Genomic DNA, 25,267 nt, shown 5'->3' on the forward strand with positions numbered 1-25,267 from the left:
TAGGGTTTCTCCCTTTCCCATATACAGGGTGTCCCAAAAAAATGTATGCACACTCTAACAGCTGAGAGCTCAATTTTGAAAGTGAAATGTATTTTAATAAACACTGCTTTTATAATTATTCAAAGTGTGTGTATACATTTTGGGGGGGCACCCTAATATATAGTAGGCAAACAAACAAAGTTTAGTATTAAATTCACTGATTCTTAACTAACATTTAAGCATTAAATATTCTTAGGCCTGATTGGTGCTATTTGTGTTTCCCAAGCCCAATTACTCCAAAATCTTAGGGGAATATGTTTTTATCTTCTACGTTACTCATATCTCCTAGTATTGTCTCTCCTCATGCAAAATTCCCTAGGCTTGCAGTACTACTGTTGTGCCAACAAAACCATGCATTTCTTCTTGTTTTTTCCTGGAACAAGACTATTACTATTTTAGCTGTAGAAACCTATTAGTGCCTGAACCTTGGCTGAGAATCACAGTAAAGCAAAGCACACAATTCGTGTCAACAAAATCCCAATACTATTTTGTTTTAAAAACCTGCACACAGAAATTCTCTCAATTTTGAAATGAGTCTGAATTTACTTTCAATACCTACCAATCTCTGCATAGATTACCCCTTGCTCCTGACATACAACATCTAACTCTTGAAGTTTTAGATCACTAATAAACCTTCCTTGGCTACAGAAATGTACCCTTCTCTCTCTAAGACCAGATTCTATGTGCTATCCCAGTGTTTCTCAGCCCTGGTTGATTTTGCTTCCACTCACCCAGATGGTTATTTGGCCATATCTGGAAAACACTGTCAGTTGTTGCAACTGGAGGGTGGGCATTGCTGCTGGTTTCTAATGGATACAGGCCAGACATGCTTCCTGCAGTGCTCAGGGCAGATCACCACCTTCCCCATTGCCAAATACCTGGCCCTAAATGTCAACAGTGCTGAGGTTGAGAAACCCTGTTCTATAGCATTTCCTATTCTATACGTTTTATTTTTGCATGGAAACGTGTCCATGGGAAGTAGAGTCGCCTCATCATTTATAAGCCCTTGAAGGAAGGTATCCTAGTTCTAGTTTTCTACACTTACCTGAGCCTGCCCAGCTATGCCCAGATGTTACCTGCGTCTCATTATCTTATAGAAAAGAAAACAGGCTGACATAGGCTACGTAGTCTGCCCAAGTCACTGTAGATTTCCACAGTCCTCTAATTCCTCATCTGTATTTGTTTTTACATGCTGCTTCATACACCAGCTATGTTACTTACCTCTCTTGCCCTTGAAGGCATCTGAATCTTCCTAAATGCAACCCATGGGTAAATTCAAACAGAGCACTTTTCTATTATTTTGCCTCAAACTCACATGCTTATTTTGGCTTTCTTGGTCTTCCTACACAATATAATACAAGGTAGAGGAAGCCTAATAAAGTATACCAAAAAAGAAAGTAATATAGCTCAGAGTAACTCATCTAAGTCTACTTCCCCAAGGTAGGAACATTCTCAGTTGATGATTGCTGCCAGGCCACCTTCCTGCATCCTATTCCTGCAGAAGAGTCTTTTTATCAGCTATAAACATTTCTCCATCACTCAAAACATTCCATGTTTTTGGCTCAAATCCTCCATAGTAATTCTTTTCTTTTTTAGAACTACTGTGGAAGTGAGAGGCTGTGGAAGTGTTTAGCTTCCTATTCGGTCAACATCAAAATCGGAAGATGGATTAATAAAATAAAAAATGTAAATTCTAACAATTGGCAGAGTTGAGAGATAATGGGTAAAGTCTTTCCTATTTATTAAACCAATGAAAATATACTGAAACACAATTGGAATTAATATCAGGAAATTGTTTCCGGTTATAATAGGCACATTAAAAAATACCATCCTCCAACACATACACAGATCTGCATTACAGGGATGATAGCAGAAAACAGGAAGAAAATATTGCAAATGAATATTCATCATGTTCCTACTAAGAACAAAAATAAAATAACTGTAATATATGTAAAAATAAATTTTCTCCCATATGCAGAATGTTTTAGTGTTTTAGTGTAAACATACTCACAAATAGAAATCAACGTAAGTAGAGATTTATTATATCCCAAGATAAAATATTTAGAATTTAAAAGATTTTAATTCACTCCAGATTTTGCTTTAAAAATAACACAATTCAGGTAAATTCATCAAATAAATTTTATTAGGGCACTGACATAATAATTCTAATGTTTATGTTTATATCCTCAAACATTTCACTTATCTACCACTTAAGAACCATTTTAATCAACTAAAACAAAGAAGAACTTTATTTGATGTCATGGAGAAGTGTCCAAGATATATTACATGAAACAAATAAATCCAAAAGCATACAGACAAACAGAATTTAGATCTGTACAGCTAGCATAATATTATTTGAGAAGGAAAACACATTCATTTTTATATACAGAAAATATCTGGAAGAATACAGAATAAAGTGTTAACAATTTTTTCCCCCTAAAATATGGTTCTGAAGAGCATAAAAGGAAATAGAAGACAGGGTAGTGGGAAAGAACCACTACTATATATATATATATATGAATTTTACAATCAAATGTAAACATGGGAAGAAAATGATAGCCAAAAATATATTTAAAGTGTGAATGATAAAATGTAATTTAACCTATTATATTAATAAAACAGCATGACAAAAGCATTAAAAAACATAAAAGTTTAAGAGAAAAGAATGTGTATTCATATATATTTGTAGATATATATGAAAACATAGATGAGAGTACATAATCCATACACATAACACATATATATGCATAAAACTTTAATATATGTACCTATAAGTATTTAATGCATTGTAAGTAAACAATTAAAACATTTCATAACTGAGTAAATGACAAATGAATTTGGGAAACAGGTAAAATTTTTGACAACAAAGTTAGTTGAATTAATGATTTGCATGCAAAAAACAAAACAATCAAACTATTAGAGGAAAATTAAAATGAATATTTATTTAATATTTTTTGGAGATAAGCTTTGTACCATATAAAAATGCAGAAACAATAAAATAAAATATAGGATAATTTGAATATGTAAAATTAATTTTCTAATTATACAACCAAACTCTCACCTAAAGTAAAGGATGAATGAGAAGCTCTGAGAAAAACATCTGTGATGTTTATAGAAGCTAAAGGATTAATAAACTATTTTAAAACCTATTATAAGTCAATGAAATTATAAATTGACTAAAAAATGAGTGTTTAATACAGATAATAAAATATAGAAAAGTCAAACAAATATAAGAAATTATATATATATCATTAGTAATCAAATTGGTGAATATTAGGGAAACAAAATACCTTTATATCTTCATTGGGACAAATCACCAATTTTTTTTAATGTTGAAATAAAGAAGATGTATTGAAATATCAGTATATAATTTTAATCATTAATTATATTTAGAAAGACATAAGTGCCCAGGTGGTCGTCTTAAGTGTGTTCATTCCAAAAATGTTGAAACAATTACTAATACTAGAACCCATGTACAGCAGAGTAACATTTAGATTATCCACTAAGATTATGTTGTAGATGATTGCTTATTAATGTCGAAATACACTCACAATAGAGTTAGTTAAAATGTCAGGTTATAAACAATTGTTTCTATTAATTTTATTTGTGTAACCAAAATACAAATATGCTAGGAAAATGATAATCAAAGTTATATAAAAGTAATTTTCTTCTTTTTTCCCTTATGCATTTTGTCATCTTGAGCACAAATTATATTAATGAAAAAAGTCCATGAGAACAATGTATATTTAAAAGTGTGCTACACCCAAATCTATACCATAAAGTTAATTTATAGTTTTTTACTTTACATAATGACTAAACTTACTATTTTTTCAAGATAAAAATATATAAAGAAACTTTTCAAAGAAGGGGGTCATTATTTTTAAAAGGCAGGAAAGTAAAATTTGGTAATGTGAGCATTTACTCGTTCGGTGAACATTTATGAAGTTCCTATCCTATAGAAGACAGGGAGGGAGGCAAAGCAGCCACCTGCTACCTCCTCTGGGTAGATTAGATTCTAGAAGGACTGGAGGACATTAGTCAGATCATTCTGCAGAGACAGGTGGTGGTGAGCAGGAAGACAGCAGTGGCTTGGCAGCGCAGGGGCGGGTGGAACTGACCCGGGGGGGAAGCAGCGCCCTAGGGCTGGGCTTATCCAGCGACGCTGGCCCAGCAGAGGGCACGACCAGCAAGAGCGGGAAAACGGGAGGGAAGCCAGCGTGGAACGGGAAGGCTGCCTTGCATAGATGTCGCAGAGCAAGAGTGTGATGTGAGAAGAATCTGTGAAGGCACAGCCAGATTATTCAGAATTTTTAAGGCCGTGGTAGGGGTTTTAGTTTCCATCCTAAAAACAACAGGAGCCACTAGCTTGCTTCAAATATAAAGGAGGGTGACATGATCGGCTTTTCTTCTGAAAGACGCATCTTGTAAGCAGTGCGGAAAATAAATCCAATTGGGCCAGAGCTGATATAGGGAGGCCAAAAAGGTGGCAGGAGTCAAGTTAGAGAGAGATGGATGGGTCTGAGAGATGCTTCTGAGGTCAAACCACCCAAACTTCACAATCGATTGCCTATGGACCGGGAGCTGGGAGATGGGGTCTGTGATCTGACTTGCAGAAGTGTACAGCTTCATTCACAAGACAGGGGCTAGTAAAAGAAAACCAAGCTGGGGGGAAAAAGCTGTGGTGTGGTCTCGGAATGGGTATAAGGTATCCCTTTGCTTTGGAAATCGGATGTCAAAGGGGAAACTGGCATCCATGTGGGAACTCGAGAAGAGGTGGAGCAATAGGGAAATAGCTTACTTATTGTTGGCATAGAAATGAAAATGCATTCTGTGTATGTAAATGTGGCGAGAGAGAGAGGATGGGTATAAATGTGTAGTGGGACAGGAGGGGGTACAGGATGGAGCCACTAGGATCTGAGAAAGCAGCCGGAAGGAAAACAGGTAGAGGAATTTGAGCTTTAAAGGGATATGGGAAAGGAACAAGAAGAAATAAAGAAGGAATGGTCTGCATGCAGAATTCAAGGGAGAAAAGACCAAGCGCTCGATGTTCCTGAGATATCAAAGTAAAGCAAAGAGTAAAAAAGAACATCCCATTTCGTGATTATAAGGTCAGTGGCAAAGTTTTGACGGCTTGATACGCTCTGATGACAGGTTAGAGTGGGTTGAAGAACATAGTGATTGATGAGGAAATGTAGGCTGGTGTAGAATTTTGGGGAAAGATTTTCAACAAAGATGGGGATAAGATAAGGCAGAGAGAGAGATCAGGTTAGGAGAGCATTTTATGTTGTTTATTTTTGAAGGATAATATTTCAATGTGTATAAAGCCTACGAAAATTTCCTAGGTTAGGAATCAGCAAACTGTAAGGCATGAGGCAAATGCAGCTTGACTTTTACTGGAAAGAAGGCATTATTGGGACACAGATGTGCCCTTCCTTTACATATTTTCTATGCTTGCTTTCATGCTACAATGACAGATTTAACTGGCGGTGACAGCTTAGGCCCATACGTCTAAAATATTTACTACTTGGTCCTTTATAGAAATATTTTGCCAACCCTTGATCTAGATCAAAGAAATAATTCTGATACATAAGAAAGTAAAATGTAAGATAAGAATGATAAGGTAAAACTATTCAGAATGTTGGAGAGTACTGGTGGAGGGATTCTTTCAGTGTAGGTGATGTTACACCTTGGGAAGTAGAATGTTGACATAATTCCCTATCATTTGAAGGCAATCCTCCTCAAACTCTATTAAAAAAATCTGAGAAGCATTGGCAATTGTGAACAAGAATAAACTGACAAAACTAAAATACAAAAAGACTAGAGGAGTTTTACATATTTAAGGTAGTATAAGGAAAATGTACATCTAATGATCTGATGATTTTATTCTGGATTATAAAAGAAGGGATCAAAGGAAGGCAGCTGCCTCATTTATTGTTTCTAATATATGGTGGTCCATAGTGATTGAATGAACAAATATATAACTAGAGAAGATGTTTAAGAATAGTAATTATTATATAAAATAAGTCATTATGTTAAATTTTCAATGAAAAGGGTACTCCTCTGAGAAACTATAATTTAACAATCTGATCAAAGGCACAAAAAAGGCAAACACATCTGGATAAAATTTATAATGTTTTCTCAGTATTACAGCCATAAAAGGCACTACAAAGGCTGTTTTTAGTACATATTTTTTAAGTTTCAAGGAAAAGACAATGCCTATATAATTTCAACTATTTCAGAGTTAGAAAAATAAATTATTAAATATAACAACTGATAAAAAGAGCATAAGATTTAACCACTTTATTAAGAGATTTAAAAATTGTAAACAAAATTAACTCAGTGAGAGCTGATTTAGAAAAGACTACTATGAAACTACAATAATTTATTCCAGAAATGCAAATAACATTTAACATTAGGAAATAAAAATATATAATTTATAAAATCAATAATTAAAAAGTGTGGGGGGAAAGCCATGCCTCACAAAAAGAGAATAAGAAAATGCCAAAAAGAGATTTAGTAAAACTTCTTGTCCATCATGATGAATATGTATCTTATAAATGAGACTATTAGGGATGACAAATGCGATCAATATTTACCTAAAATGAAATATTTTATTCATTATTTTAAGAGTCCTGAGCCCCTTGTTAACACCTACTAATGCAGGTACATGATACATTTTTGTTAGATAAACTAGTAAATGAGTAAATAGCATAACAAAATGAACAAAAACACAGGAGGCAGTTTATGTTAAAATTAGGGAAAGAAATGTTGCCCTAAATCACCATAATTAATTAATATTATTCTAGAATAGTTAATAAAATATAAAAAATAAACAAAAAATAACAATTAGGAAGGTGACACATTTTCTATTTCACAAAATTATTTTAACTAGAAATTTCCAAAAATTAAGTTAATCTATAATTAATTGATTTGGTCAAAATATTGATAACAATTATATATGTATATATAAACACAAATGTTCTTATCACTTTAAAATAAAGCAAATCGGCCCATCTTTATTGGGGATGTAAGAAATGTGTAATATCAATGGAGCTCTATGCCATTTGTACACCATTCATAACGTTCCTTTTGACAACTACAGACATTTCAATTACCTCCTTGTGGGTTCAGTCAAAAGTGTGTGTGTGTATGCGTGTGTGTGTGTTCATGTTTGTGTTCAGTGAAAAGAAAAAATAAAAGACAAAAAGAAAAAAATGCAGAATTTTATTTTAAATAAAAATAGCAAAGAATAAACATGACAAGTTTTGTTTATTATTCTGAATTAAGTAGTAGGAATAAAGGCACATTTATAAAAATTAAAATATATTTCAAAACTTTAACAGCATAAACATGATTCTGATGCAATACAGTGAGTCAGGGGAAGGATATAGAGTTCACTAAAATGATTTGGATGTATGAGAATTGCATTAATATTAGGTAGAACACATGGGAAATTATATTTTAGTAAGAAAAAATAAATAGGTCTATGTTTCACGTGATACACTAAAAAATATTTTAGGTAGGTTAAATAATTCAATATAAAAATAAACCTACAGAGGAAATGATCAAAATGTAATGAATGTTTACTTACACACTGGATGGGAAAAGCCTTTCTAAAAATAAAAGTTATGAATGAAAATTAGTTTATTGTAGACCTTGTGGACTATTAATGCACCAAATTTCAAAATAAGAAAAAGGATAACACAATGTATATAAAAAAATTCTACTGCACTAAACCTGAAGATGTGAATGTTAAACACCAAAAATATATCCTATCTACTTGTTAAATTAAAAAAGAGTAAATAACGTTGGTGTGCAGATGGGAAAATGACTCTTGTACAATGCATGTTGTAACACAAATATATTTTTGAGACGGTTTTTGGCAATCTGAGTTAACTTGAACGTTTTCATTCTTTTGATACGAATTTTCTCTTCCAGTCATCTGTCTAGATGACGAGGTCATTTAAGAAATATTTATAACAGTGAAACTAAGCATCATCAATGTCCAACAAAAGGAACACACAAGTAAAACATGACACATCATAAAGATGTAATTTAAAAAGATATTTAAAAAATGATTCTAATCATCACAAAATTTGAACTTCAGAGTCACAATATATAAATCTACAAATAGTTTTCCATGTCAAATTATTTTTATAAATACCCATATACACATACATGTGCATATGATAGAAGAAAATGCATCAGCACTTTTAAAGTATTATCACTGCATAATAGAAATGTTTTATTTTATTTTTTTATAAATAACCTCATGTTTTCAGGATTTTCTGTGGAAGTATTATTTATCATTAGAAAATAATAAAAAATGTCAGGTTAATCCACAAAGTTATACTTGATCATAATTCAGAATAATATTTATCTAACTGTTTAGCATCAATAGGAATAGTCTGACAACATTAATAAAACAGTATATTTGTTTTTGTGATTAATCACTATGGCCCAGTAAATTTTCAGTAAGAAATACGAGAGAAAATGGATGCTATCTTCTTCCTAGGATCCTCGCCCATCTTCATGTTTTGGGTGGAGAACTGTACACACATTCCCGAGGAAGATGTTATGCCAAAGTTAAAGGGGTAAAAAGTTGAAAGAGTAATTTAAAATTATCTCTATTTCTCCAGTCATTTGAGAAAAGACAGACCATGAGCAGACAGAGAGCAAATGGGATTATGATTTGCAAAAAGTTAAAAATTTATATTTACATTTTACATTCTTTTATCTTTCAAGTTTCATGATTGGAGTCTAAGTAGTGATTTCCCCCCAATTAAAAAAAAAGGCTGATTAGTATATCACAGACCATATCTCAAGATGCAAAACTGGCCCGGCCGGGCGTGGCTCAGTGGTTGAGCATCGACCTAGGATCCAGGAGATCACGGTTTGATTCCTGGTCAGGGCACATGCCCGGGTTGCGGGCTCGATCTCCAGTCGGAGGCATGCAGGAGGCAGCTGATCAATGACTCTCTCAGCACTGATGTTTCTCTCTCTCTCTCCCTCTTCCTTCCTCTCTCTGAAATCAATAAAAAAATTAAAAAAGATACAAAACTGATTGACAACCTGGCAACTGGAGAAGGTAAAGGGACTGAGAAAGATAAGGTGAAGATTAATGCCTCTGTTGTCACTCTTTACTGCAGGTCAGAAATTGCACTGGGAACAGCTACCACTGAACTGGACATCCCTACATGCAATGGGAAAATGGGATCCCTAGGTGGCACGGGCCTAGTGGCAGCATTTAATTGTCTAAGACATGATAGGCATGGTTACCATAAGGGACAACACTACCAAAATAGTAATAAAAATAGTTTAATTCAAAAGTCACATATGATTTGTCTATTTAATCACAGTGTCCTTAGACAAAAAGTCCATGAGCAGTCTACTCAATTCTTACTTGGTATGTATACCTGGAAAAGTATACAGAGCTAGGTCCAGTGAACAGAAATCTTAACTTGAATCAGCAGTAAAAGGAGTCGTGGCCCCATAAGCAGTTCCCAGACCTGAGCCAGTTTATACATCCAGTTCCCTCTGAATGAAAGGCAGGTCAGATCCCCTTGAGGAAAGACCCTACTAAACTATCAAACATACACACTTTTATTCTTTTTCCAGGCCTTCCCACAAGGGACGTCAGCTATTTTACCAAGGTGACTGTGCATTGGGAAAAGTAAAGTAATCTTTGGAGGATTGCTGGACCTTGCCTGTGAAGTGACAATAATTCCTGGAGATCCAAAACATCACTGTGGTTCCCTAGTCAGAGTGGGGCTTTGTGGCCATTAAGGGACTTTTAATTCAGGTTCATTTCACAGTGGGTCCAGTGGGCCCATAAACCCATCCTGTGGTTATTTCCCTAGTTCCAAAATGGAAAAATGGAGATTTATTCAACAACTGGCAGAATCCAAAATGCAGAGAAATTTTGTCTTTCCAATCGCAAAGACAACGTGTAGTCTTCTCTAGCAAAGATGCCATTTTTCTTTTGTCTGTAGGATGTTTGTTTTTGTTAAGGACTTTTACCCAGTGGTACTTTCTGTTACATAGCACATAATAGTAGCAAGACATATTCTACGGGGAAACTTAAAAAGAAATGTATTTCACTTTAAAATATAGTACAGGTATTTGAACAAAAATATAATTCTATAATATACTTATGCAAAAATAAGGGCTCATATTATATTTAAGCAAATATGCATTCTAGAGAAATATTGGGTCTTCTTAAAATTACATATTAACTTCTTATTCATAAAGAATAGCCTATATATTGTTTAAAAACTCCCACTTGTCATGAATAAACACTTTGGGGAAATTAAAACTGCCTCCACTTGTTAAGAAAATGAACTGAAGGGATCTAAACTTGATCAGATTAGGAATTTATAAGTTGTTTCTATAACCCATTTCTTTAGAGTTAATACCAATAAAAGAATTGTAAATGCTGCTTTCTTTGAAATGTGAATAAAATGTTCAGCCAAGGGAGTACTTTACAAATCCTGGGGTATTATTGAAATATTATTGTGTCTGGTACCCAAACTAAATTACAGCTCAGACAAGGGACTGAAAGGTCAGGTTTATTATTCACTTTAGTAAAAATGTAACCACAACACTTGTTTCTACATCAGGGAGTATTATAACCATCATTATGATAATAATAACAATGAAATAATACAGCCACATTGTATTTTGCATTTTTCAGTAGACAGTAGGGCTTATGGCTAATAATCATTTATATTTACACTGAAGTTTTTTATGAAGGAGTTCAGAATGGTTTTTGAATAGTAGCTCATTAATCATTTCAACAAGTTAGTTGGAAAGTTATTATCCCAGTTCAATAGCCGGAAAAATTATATCACAGAAAGGTCAGGTATATATTTACTTGTCCAATATTACACAGAAGTAAAGTGAGTCAGTTTCAAATCTCTGACCTCTTTTTCACCCCTGATCTAAGCGCTGGACCAATGCAATTTTGGTCCATGTTGTGGTTTGACCATCAACCTGAAGTACTTTAAGTCTGACCTCTCTGCTATTACTTTTACAGACCTATAAACACAGAAGAAAATAACAATTTTTCATCTATGGAGACCATACTAAAAAAGACTCAGGCATAATTAATTTATACTTCTATTTGCTCTTTTTTTAAGTCTTATTAGAAACATTTAACAATAGTTGATGTCAATTTAAAATCATAAATATCAAATACTTAATAGTGAAATGCATCATGATCAAACTTATGCTAAAACAAACAAGCAATGTTTTCAGGGCTTTATTTGAATATAAATGTATTTAATAGTTAAAAGAAACAAACAAACAAAAAAACAACTTTCAATAATTCCCAGCACCACAAGTAATTAGATCTCTAGGAGAAAATTAAAGAATCAATGTTTCAGTAAAGTGACTTGATATAGAGGGGGGAATTTAAAAAGTAAACATAGAATTTATACCCAAAGATTGTTGCTTGTTTTTTCTTGTTGTTGTTGTTTAAACAGTTTTAAATAAATTAGTGTAATTTAAATGTTTTATATGACGATGCTTAATTTTAAGGCAGCAGAACAATTGTTATTCTTTAAAATGAAAACATACAGTGAATACATTATACATTAATTTTTCAAAATAAAACAATTTCATTTTCCCTCTTTGCCTAATCACTTATTATTCCAAATTTAGTGCTATATTATTTTGCTCTAACCTTAAAAATGACCCCAAAATAGAATCAATTCACAACTATATTCCCATTTGAAAGTACAGATTTGCTTACAGAGATACTAAGAGTGAGTTTTCTTAAACCCATTTATATTTATTTTCTCTTGTCTGCATCAAATATTCAAATATATTGTAAAAATTAATATACTTTTTAGTTTTTAAATTCAATGAGACTTGAAGACTCCAACCATTTAAATATTAAGTAAAAATGATAGTTATAAATTTGTGTAGAAAATTCTGATGTTATAGTTACCTTGTTCACCTTAAATTTTTCTTTTAAAACCAAAGTGATAAAAATGTTTACTGCACCTTAGTTTCTTCTACTACAAAACTTTGTATTTTAAAATAAATAAAAGAATAAAAGATGAACTTTCTTGCTAGGTTTAATGATTACATCTTTACCCCTATCTCTGAGGTCTGAGAATTCAGTACATACACAAAAAATTGAAGTAAGGGAGAAAAGAAAACCTTCCAAGAGATGGTGGTACAGATATGCAAAAATTCAGAAAACAATCACCCAAAACTGAGGCAATGACAGAAGAAACAAACTTATTTTGACATCTTTACATATTTTAATGTCTCCCCCACATATTTCCTTTTGAGGCAATTCATGTGAACTGAGTAAGTTAGTAAAGAACAGGATTTATTCAAAAGTATAATATATTACTCTATCTGTGTGCAATATATGTTTCAACATTTTAGAAATGGCTATGGGAAATATACGGGTGTTTAATTTTCCATGGTTATTTCAAAATTACTTTGATATGTTTAAGAATACCATTTATGCAATATTAAAATATAAAGATATCTCATTTCCATGTAGAAACAATGTCAAATATCATAATCTTATTTAGTTATATATGTGTTTATTATTTATCTGATACCTAGGACTCAGAACATTTTGTTTAATGTTTTTCTTTTATTTCAGCTTATTCATAATTTTTGGGAGATTTTTTCTGATTTTTTTAATGTTGTCACAGTTACTTTAATATTTCATTAATGTGTATCGGCTTTGTTATCATTTCATTCCCAAACCTTACGTTTACAAGTATTATAATACGTAAGATTTGACTTCAAGTCCAACTTCTGTCTTTTAAAGGACTGATTCCCACAGCCACGTTTGTTCAGACCTTAATTTCTCTGGACAGTGAAAGCATTATTTTTTAAACTATTTAGCAGGAGTATAAATCATAGCCATGGCACCTATCGAGCAGTTTCAAGGATATTAAAGCAGTTTAATTAAAAGTCAGTGATTTTGCTACCATAGAAAATACTGTGCTTTTTCTCAGCCTTTCTTAACTTACAGTCAAAATTTTTGCACTATGAGTGCAAGAGAAAAATACTCTCATAACTTCTTTTTCATTTTAAGAATATTGAAATTTTATTAAACTGACCAAATGAATGATAGTTCTTTTGGTACTCTAAAAAGCAATTTTAATTTTTAAAACATATTCAACATAACCTTCATGCTTTTTACTGATCCAAAGGCATACTAATCTTTCAAAACTCCCAGTATCTGGAGATATACAGGTTGCCACTAATTCATTTTGCTTTAGTGATTCATGAAACTGTAGACACATGAAAATTCTGATGAGTCACCATCCCCAATGCTAACATTACCGAGCAACTTCCAAAGCATTAAGTTATCTATAAATGTAGTTACTGAGAACTAGGATGACTAGAGTCTATTGAATACAGAAAAGTCTCAGAAGGAAAAATTCTGGAATCATGTGAATATTACTGGGGTGGGTCAAAAGCTATATATTCCTAAAACCATCGTCAGACATCTCAACTTGGGATTCTTGAGAGCAACCGATTATTATAACCTTGTCCAGGAGTTGCGAATAGGAGCTAATTTTAGAAAAAGAAATTGAACTCTTTATGGTCACTTTAAACTGTTCCTAAATTGGCAATGTCAGTCCGTTTTGGCAGCTGTCACTCTGAAAACTCTATTCACAAATAAATTTTAATTGGATGAAATTCAGACTATTGATGTTAAAAAAGAAGTAATATTTTAAATGCTGTCAAAATAACTAGTTACTTGGCAGAATGTAAAAGGTATAGAAATCTGTGTGTCTGTCCTTGCACGTGTGCAATGTGTGTGCATGCACATGTGTAATGTACTTGCCCCTGAGGCAGGCCATTTTCTTTATTAACTCAAGAAGTTCTTTCTTTTCTCTTTGGCAATGAATATAAATAGCTCAGTTTTTCAAGCACATCCCATCTTGCTCTTGTGGTCCTGGGAGTGATTGGATACATTTTACAAAGTTTACTAATCTGAGAAATGTTTTGATATGAGATATACTGTGCTAGTTGAACAGACGCATTTAGTGATGGGTAACAGAGAAATGAAGTGACTAGACCAAAGTCACACCAAAAATGACCATGTGTAGTTTAAATCCTGTTTTTTAAAGAAAGAATATTAGATCATCTAGACATAAGATCCTTATAATTTTAGAGAGGATTAAATGTATATCTTCAGAAGTATGTTCCCGACTAATAAATTCTGGTAATTTTAACCCAAGTTTTTTCACTAATATTTCAAATCTTCAAAATAGACAAAAATTTTAATAGAAACATTTATATTCTCTCTCTCCCCCCTCCTTTCCTCCCTCCCTCTCTCTCAACACATACACATACACACAAATACACACATATATATACACATAAATATACTTTATGTGAATATACAAAGTATAATTTCAATTATAACATTTTAATATAATACAGTAGTAGACGGACACCAAAATAAAATCTATTTTCTATAGCTATATATCGGTAATGTGTAAACTAAGCTCAATGACACTGATCCTGCTTCACTTAGAATCCTCTTTGAAAGTATTTTGTTTTTTAGTTCTTAGAAGTTCATTCAGTGTACTTCACAATGTCAACTTCTGAAGTGTAGAAAGATGTTAATAATTTCCTCAGGTCAATAGTTTGAACCTGACCCAATGCATTCAATAAATATAACCTGTTAGAACGGTCTATACAACCCACTGCACAGCAGTGAAAGAAATAATAAAAGCCCCAAATAACAACGAATATATTTATATGTTACTTGACTCTGAAGAATATAACCAAAATATCAAGTATTTGAAAAATATATAACTAATGTCACACACACTCCCATTTTCCTAATGGCAGTACTTTTAGCATGATGGGGTCATTAAACTTTATATTTCAATTATTTAACTTTTAAAAACCGTGGATGGAAGATCTCTTTAGAGACCACTTTCATTTTCACCAATTTCATTTTTTTAACTCAAAATACAGACCTGAAATGTTCTCTCTTGTACTATATTCCCAATGACTAATTTGATAAAGGTCCTTGCTATTTTCAGCTGATAAACATATACTAGAAGAAACAGGTATTCAAAAATGTGTTCTATACCATCCTTTCATAAAATTTTGGTATGCAGAATGAAGTAACTTCACAATCCTATAATATCTTTTAATGAGATAAAGCTATGCAAAGTTCACAAGCTATCTTCAAAAGTACAGAATAGCAATTTTCTCTTTTAATGACATCTTACGAAGTTTTAGGCGAAGCTGCAAAGCTGTATCCTTTTGGCTTTAAGTTCTTTTTTCTGAGAACAGACTGAGGACAGACAAATTAAATGATTCAGTTCAACCACGCACACTGATCCACTCAAAGTAAGATGATTGAGATGCACGTATCTATTAGAGTTGTGCCATATATCATATTAATTATTCATAACTATCTACTCAATTCTTCTTTTATAGATACAAGCAATTTTTACTGCCTAAGTTATTATAATATTCTCCTTCAGTTTATTAACAGAGAATGTGCACATGGACTTTTCAAAATTAAATCTTGTACAGAAGGGAGCCTAATTTATGTACTTTGTAAACTGCATGCTACGTTTGTGTGGTGGCTCACAGACATCCTCATCGTAAATCTTAATATTTTTATTTTCTTCTTAAAAAGACAGAGACAAAATGAGTATTTTCACTATTGAGATCATGATAACTAAATAGAACATTAGGGTATAAGTGGAATTTTTTATTTAATAAAACTTTTTTCAAGGCACTGAGAAAATTAGCATTTGGTGCTAAATGTTCTAGTTAAATATTTATGGCTTTGTTGGGTACAGTTTGATATTTTGAATAAGAGAAAAGCTACCTCACAAAATATAAATATATTAATGATTCTCTATTTTCTAAGCTATTGATATGTAAGCTTCATGAAAACAATACCAGACTAAAATTCAGCATACCTTTATTGTCTTAAAAAATCATAATCTTGCGCATATCATTTTCCTCTCTGTTGGATTCACATTGTAGAGTTTTCTCAACAGGAGAAATTCTACTCCAGGGTGACAAAGAAGTAACAGAAAATTATGGTTTTCATAACAATTTCTAAGAATTTGCTTTTCCTCATATGTTATATCCACCTATCACTATCAGAAAGAGGGCAGTGGTGGCTGCAGTGTTTGCTTTTGTGTGTTTGTGTTTCAAAACAAGTTAATAGTCACTTAAATGTAGTTGATTAGACCCCTCACACTGGAAAGTACAGTTATGGTCTTAAATGTATAGCCTACTATTTTCCTCTTTTTAGGGCACGGAGAGTTTGATCTACTTCAGTGGACTGCCATTTTGACACAACAACTTCATTATAACATTTAATTAAAGTCTTCATTATTTATTGCCTTAATATCATGCTCATCCCCCATAATGTCACTGCAATCTCATGACCATAAACTCTACTCTACATAGTCTATATAATATCAATGTGTGTTTCTAAACACATTATTTTCATGGAAAGTTCCTCCCCCCCACCCAATTACAGTAATATCTAGGGTCTTTAAAAAAAATAATCTGGAAAAGTTTTAGAGCCACTGTTCTTAATGCAAGTTCTTTAAGAGTCTGTCTTTTTTGGCAATTTTTATAAATACAAATCACCATTTTATTATAAAAGTCGAGAGAAAATGAATGGACATGAATCTTTCTTTTCTTGTTGTTTCACTAGCCTTCAAGAGGTTCTCAAACTATAAGAAAAATCTAGAATAAAACAGGATGGACTTGTTTTACTAATATTCACATATATTGTAATAATGTCAGCCTGCAATAAAAGTATCTTTATATAGACTTTTATATAAAATCTTTTATTCTCTTTGATTTTTAAGAGCAATTGGACATACAGTTTCTTTTAGGGATTTATTATCTGGGATTACTTTTCTCATTTTCAGATAGGGGCTAAAAAAAGAGAAAATGAACTCTGTGAAGAACAGCTCAATACTGCAAATTATACTGAGTTGGAGACTGTTTCAAATGCAGTGATTTGTCTGAAAACATTTTCATTAGCATCCGCATTTAGACTATGGAAAGATTTGAGTATATATTATCAAAGAGCAAATTATATTTTTGCAACTGTTATAACTAAAATTAAAAAGAGCTAAGTCTTTAAATACCCATTAAAACTTTATTTTGAAAAAGTAATCATCTAAAATTAGATATTAAGATGACATAGTGCCAGAACTTAACCTCTCTTCACTATTTTATTCCAGCAACAAGGCCCTGGCAGTCACAGTCTTTGCACATTTTGTTCAACTTTACCAAGAAAAGAATAATTTTCAGCCAGTGTTAACTATTGACGAGTTGAAATCTGTGGCTATTTTTCTATTCATAAACATGTTCCTATAAATGATCTTTAAATTAAACAATCAGAAACTGCATCCAAACTTTTTCTCATGAAAATGAAAATAGTATAACATGAAATGCCTTCATTTGAGGTTAATATCACAGAAAGGCTACTACCCAGAACTCAAATCTCTCTCTTTTTATTTATATACATTTGCATCACTTAGTTTTGGATATGTTTAACAAGAATACACATCATTTCTTTTGAGGATGACAGCAACACTCACAAATAGTCCCTGTCTTTCCTGTCATTATGTTATTGCTAAATCATCCACAACATCATGACCTGATTTGAGTTTCCAGGGACATAGCCAAGAAATGAAATTTAAGTTTCATTCTGATTACATACAAATAGCCAGCACTTAAGAAACCCCTTGAAAAGTGATATATGGCCATTAAAAAAAAATCAAGAAGAAGGGAGAAAAAAGAAAGAAGGAAAGGAAGGAAGGAAGGGAGGGAGGAAGGGAGGAAGGGAAGAAGGGAGGAAGGGAGGAAGGAGGAAGGGAGGAAGGGAGGAAGGGAGGGAGGAAAGCAGACAGACAGACATCTTTAAAAGCCTAATATAATTACACAGTAGGCCTCTCACATTCTCTGTGCTGGTATAACAACTAAATGGCAAGTAAAATGAAAACAGTTATCCTTGTGAGATCCCTGTTGCATGCTTTAATTAAAACTAAAAATTTACAACAAAATTAACCCTTGGGTAAGTTGCTCTTTGGTTTAAATCTTCGTTTCCTCCTAGAATTTTGGTAAAATCACTGTTTTTAAATTACGCTGGCCTCTCCTTCTTTACTCCATTACAAAGGTCAAACAACAAGAACCAAACATAAATTTTAGAATAAGTTTCGTTTGTGTGTATGTGTGTTAAGTCCAACCCCTGTATACAAACTGTTAAAAAAAAAATAGATGTGGTAACATAGTGCTTTATTCCAACTTAATCTCATCCTTGAATGAACTTCCTTCAAATCTGAACCATTAAAAAAAAAAAAAAAGCAGTCAATTTCCTGGTGGTTGTAATTTAATTAAGTAACCTTTCACACTGAGCAAAACCCAAAAGCAAAAGGGTCATTAATCTTTCTAGTGATTAGAGACACCTCTAGAGGTTCAAACATTTACCTCTCCTTCCCCGCAGTAGAAACGCTTTTAGGAGGATCATGGTTCATACCTCACATTCCCTGGAGCCAGAGATGGTATATGTGCAGGGCCCAGATCCATTAACGGATATATCCATGGTCTCAGAGTTTGTAGGCTTGTAGTCCACGTAATACTCCTGTAAAGGGGAATTCATTTGTCTTTCAGACTCTCTGGTCTTTTTCCGCCGTCTCTTCATGAGAGAGTGCTGCTGAAGTTGTTTCATGCTGGCTGGGTAGCGTTTCCAAGACACGTAGATAACCAAGAGGATCATGGCCACCGAGAGAAAGAGGGCCACGCTCCCCGCAATGATCTTGTGAAACGAAACATGCTCATACTCTTGCTCTGTGCCAGGAATCTGAAACCCTGGCGAGGGGCTTGGTGTTTCAAGGGTGGGCTGGGTGGGGTCAGATTTGGAGATTGTAGGTTTAGGAATAATCAGAGGCTTCTGGGGAGTTTGGGGCACCAGGTGGGATTTTTCTGTGTTGACCACCTGGACTTCAGAGCAGATATTATATGTTTCCACTGCATCACTAACCTTTTCACCCTGGATATGCTTAGGTCCTGCACATATCATGGTGCTTTCCTTATTTCCTTTGAAATTCTTTAGCCAGTAAAATAGAGGACAAATGCTCCGACTGCACTCCCACATATTTCCGGACAAAGTGATGGATATTAATGATATCCACGCATTGACAGTTTCCTGGGAGATGTTGGTCAGCTTGTTGGAATCCAAATTCAATTTTTGCAAATTGGGCAGACATTTAAACGTGCCCGGCTCGATCCCTTGGATGTCATTCCCTGATAAATCCAAGTTGTGTAAGGAACTCCAAGTCCATGTCAAGCCCTGGCTGATGGAGCGAATCCTGTTCCACTGTAAGTAAATTGAGCGGAGGTTGAAGAGACGCGGAAAATGAGCGAAGTTGATCTTTGAAAACTGATTGTGCTCCAAGTGGAGTTCCTTTAACTTCAAGAGGCCAGCGAAAGCATTTCGGGACAAGCTCCGGAGACGGTTGTAACCCAAATCCAGGAAGTCAAGGTTTCGACAGTCTTGAAAAACTCTTATTGGCACGGTCTTTAAGGAGTTGGATCTCAAGTGTAAAATAATGAGTTTCCGAAGGCCCTTAAACTGTTCCGACTGCAACGTCTGAAGCTTGTTGTAGGAGAGGTCCAGGTTTCGGAGGTTAGGAACTGGGTGAAAGGTTTTATTGTGCAGATAGGTGATTTTGTTGGAGCTTAGAATTAATTCTTTCAGTCTACGAATGCCTTGAAATGCATCTTCATCTACCGAGCTAATGTAATTATGGTCAAGATAAAGCCATATAAGCTGGTTAAGGCCGGCAAACTGATTGGATTTGAGTTTCTGAATGCTGTTGAACCTCAACGATAAGCCTTGGGATCCTCCAGAAATGTTCTCTGGGATATCTGTGAAAGCGTGAGACTCACAGTACACAATTTTGCCATCACATCTGCAGTTCTTTGGGCAAGCTCTCTGAGCCCCCGTGAGCATAACAAGCAGCAGCGTAGAAAGTAGCACTAGCACCACACGCATGCCTCTCAGCTGCGTAATTAAACGGAAACCTACAATGTTAAAAAGAAGACAAATGCACATTGTCAAGCTCTTAATGTAAATCGCCACCAGCTTACCAAGATCGGGGACATTTCATCTAGTTAGCAATGGGACAGTTGATTTAAGAACAATGTGGTTAACATTTGAAGATTTCTTGTCTTCGGGGCTGCAGGTTTCCTATTTAGGTTTCATTCTTTCTTCCCTGATTTTTAAATCACCCCAGTGCCACAGAACCAAGAAAAAGCTTTCCCGACTTTCAGGAGTTCCTGTATTCATCAACACTAAAAAGCACAGAGCCTGCCTTATCACTTAGTGCCGACATTTTAATAACAATAGTATTTGGCTAGTCACTCTGTGGGACACCAGTACTAAAAGCAGGAGTGCCAAATCTTCTGGGAATGGCAAAAATGTGACTTCCTAAACCCCCATCCTTGTACACCTTTCCTAGTTGAGCACGCAGGCTGTGATGTTTTGGCAAAGGAGCTTCAGTCAGCTGTCAAGGTAATCCAAGTTTGCCATGCCTGAAATTGTATCCTTATTGCATAATAGAAAAACAATGTCTGAGCTCTGAAAAAAATGGCATTGGGACTAGCATGGGCAGCCAATGAAGCACAGCATGAAGACTAATTACAGCCCAGGTAGCTCAGCATTCGGGGAGAACTGCCTCCTGGAGCTCTCTTGCCCAGGGATACACACAGACTCAGAGCCCTGACTGTTGATAATACAAAACACTCCAAAGTTAAGATCCTCCGATTCTTATTACATATTTGCTTAAGATGCAAAATTATCTTGCGAAGTATGAGTGGCTGTTATTTTTCACATAGTGCTTCTGCAAATCTGGGGTATAAACAAGTAAGAGAAACGCAAACTACCACCCCCCTCCCCCCATCCCAACCTGCTCGAATTTCTCAGACTTTTTTTTTTTTCCCCTCCCCTACCTCCATTCACTTCTGAAAACCTGCAAAGTTGCAATCAATTGGCACTTAGGCTGCATTTCCAAGTCAGTCTCTTAAGGGACTTCTTTTCCCTGTCAACAGATTTATTATTTCTTAGTGGTAGGAGAAAAAAACACACAAAAGTACCGTCTGCTGCGGTTTCTGTATTTCTCTTAAATATTCCTATTTTAACCGAGAGGCAATCAGCCAAACCTCTAACCAAAAAACTCCTTTTACTCAACCAGTTAAGTCTTTTTTTTTTTTCTTTTTTCTTTCTGTTTGAAACCCGATGCTGCTCTCTGTCCTCTTGCCAGCTACAGGCTCATTGAAATACATTCCAGCTCTTCCAGACAGGAGAAAGGGGGGGAAAAAAGCCAGTCACACTTGAAAAAATAAGACGGGCAAATGCCTGCTGGAAATTCGGAAGCTGCGTTCAGGATACAGCTTCCAAGATAAAACAAGCCCTTGTGCGACCTCTGGGAAAGTAAGGACCCCCACCCCTCCCCAGACGCAGCAAAGTGTTAACAGTGTTCCCGACAGCGGCCAGAAACACACGCATGGTTAATATGAGCAAGAAATAGAAGCAAACACAGTGTTTATTTATCCCATGCTCAATGCCCAAGCTGGGGAGACGCATGCAGAAGAGACCGGCTTAACGATATTTCTCTAGAGTCTGTTTGAGTCCGTGCTATGCATTTACGAATTTAAAAAAAAAACAAAAAAACTGCAAAAAGGAAAATGATCTAAAAATATAATAGCAACTCTAGTGAGTCAACTGGCAAACTCAGAGGCTGCTGCTTGCCGCCGGTCTGCCCGTCTTTTATCGGCTAATGCCACCACGACTGAGGCTAGGAAGCCGAGAGGATCAGCCTTGCCCAAGCAGACAAGAAAAGTTCACTTACCCATCCTTTGTCATCCAACACCGGGTCCCCCCTCTCTCAGCTTTCTTCTTATTCGGTCTCTGGTGCCGACACCACCACCACCTTCATGACACAGTGCGGCTGTCATTCACACCATTCTGATCCCGCATGTGAGCTAGGAGCCCCATACAAACTTCCCCGGAGAGGACAGGCAAAAAAATATATGTACATAAATGAAAAAAAAAAAAAATCAGCATGGGGTGGGATGGGGGGGGTCAGGGGGAAGCAAGCCCTGGGGGAGGGGGAGGGCTTCTAGGCTCTGAGGACCATTGTGCGATTCACCAGAGACCCATCAGCAGTCATTGGCAATCTGTGCGAGAAAGAGCGACAGCCCATCTTGAAGGTAACCAACTTCTCTATAAAAACACAGAGAGAGAGGGGGGAAAAAAAAAAAAGAGAGAAGAAAATCTTCAGAATACCTGGCATTCCTTATTGTGCTGGCTTTTGCCATTCCCAGATAAAGCAATTCATCCTCTGGATTTTCAGTTCTTGAAGCAAGTAGGCCTCCTGTGCTGTGGGAGACCCCAGTTTAAAAGCTATGCAGGCTAGGTTTATCCATTTAGCTGGTCAGGTTTAAAGTGTTTTGTAGCTGTGCTGAGAGGCAGCCCTTGTCTAATTCAGAAGCCTTTCCAGAGACTGATGATGCTCAGAGCTTGTTGGTGCTAATGCTTGAGTTTGTGATACACTGAGTGCCCTCCGCTGGAGAAAACAGATTGCACATTAAAGACGGGAACAAGTGAGCCTGTCAGTGGTGTGCAGCCTTCCCTCTCCCAGAAAGGGAAATTAAAGGCGCAGGATCACTTTTTTTTCCCCTTTCCAATAACATATATTATGAAAGGTTTATGCAAAGAAGTACCATTCTGTGATATCAAATATTAAGTAAAGCATTGGTTCTTTAAATATTTTGGAATTAGCAGTTTTTAAAAGTTGCCTCGACCTGATTTATCTCTTTTTGCTGCATGTTCACGTATCACAAGAAATTTATCTTTTTTTTCAACAACAGAACTAGTTTTAGTTTTCTTTTTGTTACTCTTGGCTTGTTTTATTTATTTACGTTTCTTAAGCCACATACAGAAGCAATCTTATATTCAAAGGAAAAAAAATGTTATTAAATCACTTTCAAAGATGGTTTACATTGACAAATCTTAGGTCTAATTTTTAAATTCCCAACTATGACAATGAAATAAATCCTGCAATTCTGTGCATTGTGTTGAATATTCTAGATCATTGCTTTCTAAAAGTGTACATTTTCAGGCTTAAAGCAGTTATCTTTAGTACTATATTACCAAATGTGCAGTTAACTAAGAGAGTCTAAATGTTAAATAAGAGTAGAAATGCCAGCTTGATATCATTAGCACAGTTATTTTTAAAAAACTAGTCTACATTTTTAATGTAAATTTTTCTCAAGCAAGACACTTATCATAATGTGCATTTCTAGGGGAAAAAAGCATGTATGTTCTACATCATTGTTGTATTTCTCTAAAATGTGCAGAATATCCTCAGAATTAGGAGGAATCAAATACCTGAGATATGTATTTTTTAAAAAAACCTATACATGTTTTTTGAACATGTACTGAACTTTAAAAAATAATAATACAACATTACATTTCCATTTTGTTTCTTTTCTTTACTTTTTTATTTCATAACCCTCTGGCAAATAATTTTTGGAACAATCCAGAAGAATGAACCAATATAACACACAGGAAAACTGTTGGATACATTTGCTAACCTAATTCAGCAAGTGTGAGAAGTTTAAATGGATTTTACATAAGCAACTAGAATTACTGTGAATCACTGAAAATGAATATTTTTAGAAATATTTCTTGGCTTTAGACTAGCTTCCAAAATATTTATAAGGTCGGGAGGGGGCTTATTATATGTGTAACAGATAGAATTTGGCTCAGATTTAATAGTATAAAGTGACAGGCAATTGTCCATTTACTAGGTTTTCTGAAAAAACAAAGGGATAATATGTAACCCAAATATATCCTTTTCCCATTAACTGCTACCTGAATTTCTATTTTAGGAATGTTTACCTTTGGTTTCAGGATTAATACCTATTAAAATGCAAATGCACACCAAAAGGTAATATTATTTGGTTAATGATGGGGGTATACCTATCTAAGAAAATAAATAAATATAAATGATACACATATAATTAGTGTACATAGAAACAAGAGCCCCACCCAAATATTCAATGTTAGAGGATTAGTCCAGAAAAAAAATAATATATTCATGAAACAGAACACATGCTGCCATTAAAATTAAAATAGTTGTACTTGCTGAGAGGAAAGGCTGACCACAATGTATACAGCAAGGAGGGGAGGGGCAGAGAACACAGGTGAAAGAGATTGTATCTCTGTACATATTTTTATTTGCTTTGGGCCAAAATAAAAGGGAGATAGTTTAAATGGATTTTAAGCAACTAGTATTACTGTGAATCGCTGAAAATGTATATTTTTAGGAATATTTCTTGGTTTTAGACTATCTTCCAAAATATTTATAAGTTAGGGGGAGCTTATCATATGCATAACAAATATAATTTATTTTTTTTTATTTTATTTTTTATGATTTTCTTTTGTCTATCTACATTTTAAAATATGGTGAATTTATGGTACCTGTATGTACCAAATGCACATAAACATGAGCATGTGTATCAATTTTCCTTTCTTTGAATGCAAGATATGAGAAGAGCTTTTGATAATGTATTGAAAAAGTCCCATGATGTTAACCACATTTATGGTGTAAACCTGCATAAATAGAAATTTTGTTTGAAGTACTAAAAACTAATAGATACTGTATTACAAAGTCATTACTAGATCATATACAGAATTTGCAAAGAATACTGTCTAAAATCAGTTAGAGGTCTCTTGAACACACTTGGAGAACATAAGAGGGTCCAGAGATTAGAGAGTGACAAAGGATCTTCTGTGAAGACTTCTTTACAAAGAGCTATTTAGATGTTACTTTCACACACACACACGCACGTGCACACACATGCACCCTTCACCCAAGGGAAGGTTTTGGAGGGAAGGGAGATGTCAGCTATTCGTTTTAATCATAGTGAAAGGGACTTCTACAGGCTACTTGAACATGCTATGTGTTTCCAGCAGTGAGCCCAATACAATGGAATGGTAGCTGATTCCTGTCTGGGAAATCCAGGAGATAAGAAGAGATGGGTTTGTCAGAGCAAAGAAGAGTTAAACTTGTGTTGAGATTGGCTTTTGGACTTTACTTGCAAAGTCTGTCTGGATGAAAATATTCACAAGTGTTTTCCATGGAAGAAAGGAGCGCTATGTGGGAGAGTCACCTTG

At 34.6% G+C, this 25,267-nt stretch overlaps 1 protein-coding gene across 2 annotated transcripts in view; it reads right to left on the reverse strand.

Moving 5' to 3' along the window:
* The window catches only part of LRRTM4 (leucine rich repeat transmembrane neuronal 4), a 609,269-nt gene extending 586,618 nt beyond the window's left edge, over positions 1-22,651 (reverse strand). Inside the window, exons 1-2 of one of the 2 annotated variants that reach the window (XM_081156713.1) lie at positions 21,936-22,651; positions 18,563-20,109 (exon numbers count right to left, since the gene is read on the reverse strand). In XM_081156713.1, the coding sequence (XP_081012839.1) occupies positions 18,563-20,109; positions 21,936-21,939 (1,551 nt within the window). In that variant the 5' untranslated portion in view covers positions 21,940-22,651. The remainder of the gene's footprint in view (positions 1-18,562; positions 20,110-21,935) is intronic. The other variant, XM_081156712.1, reaches the window with a different exon arrangement.
* Between the last annotated feature and the right edge of the window lie 2,616 nt (positions 22,652-25,267).

This window comes from Miniopterus schreibersii, assembly GCF_964146895.1.
Source record: "Miniopterus schreibersii genome assembly, chromosome: 13".
Taxonomy (NCBI): Eukaryota; Metazoa; Chordata; class Mammalia; order Chiroptera; family Miniopteridae; genus Miniopterus; species Miniopterus schreibersii.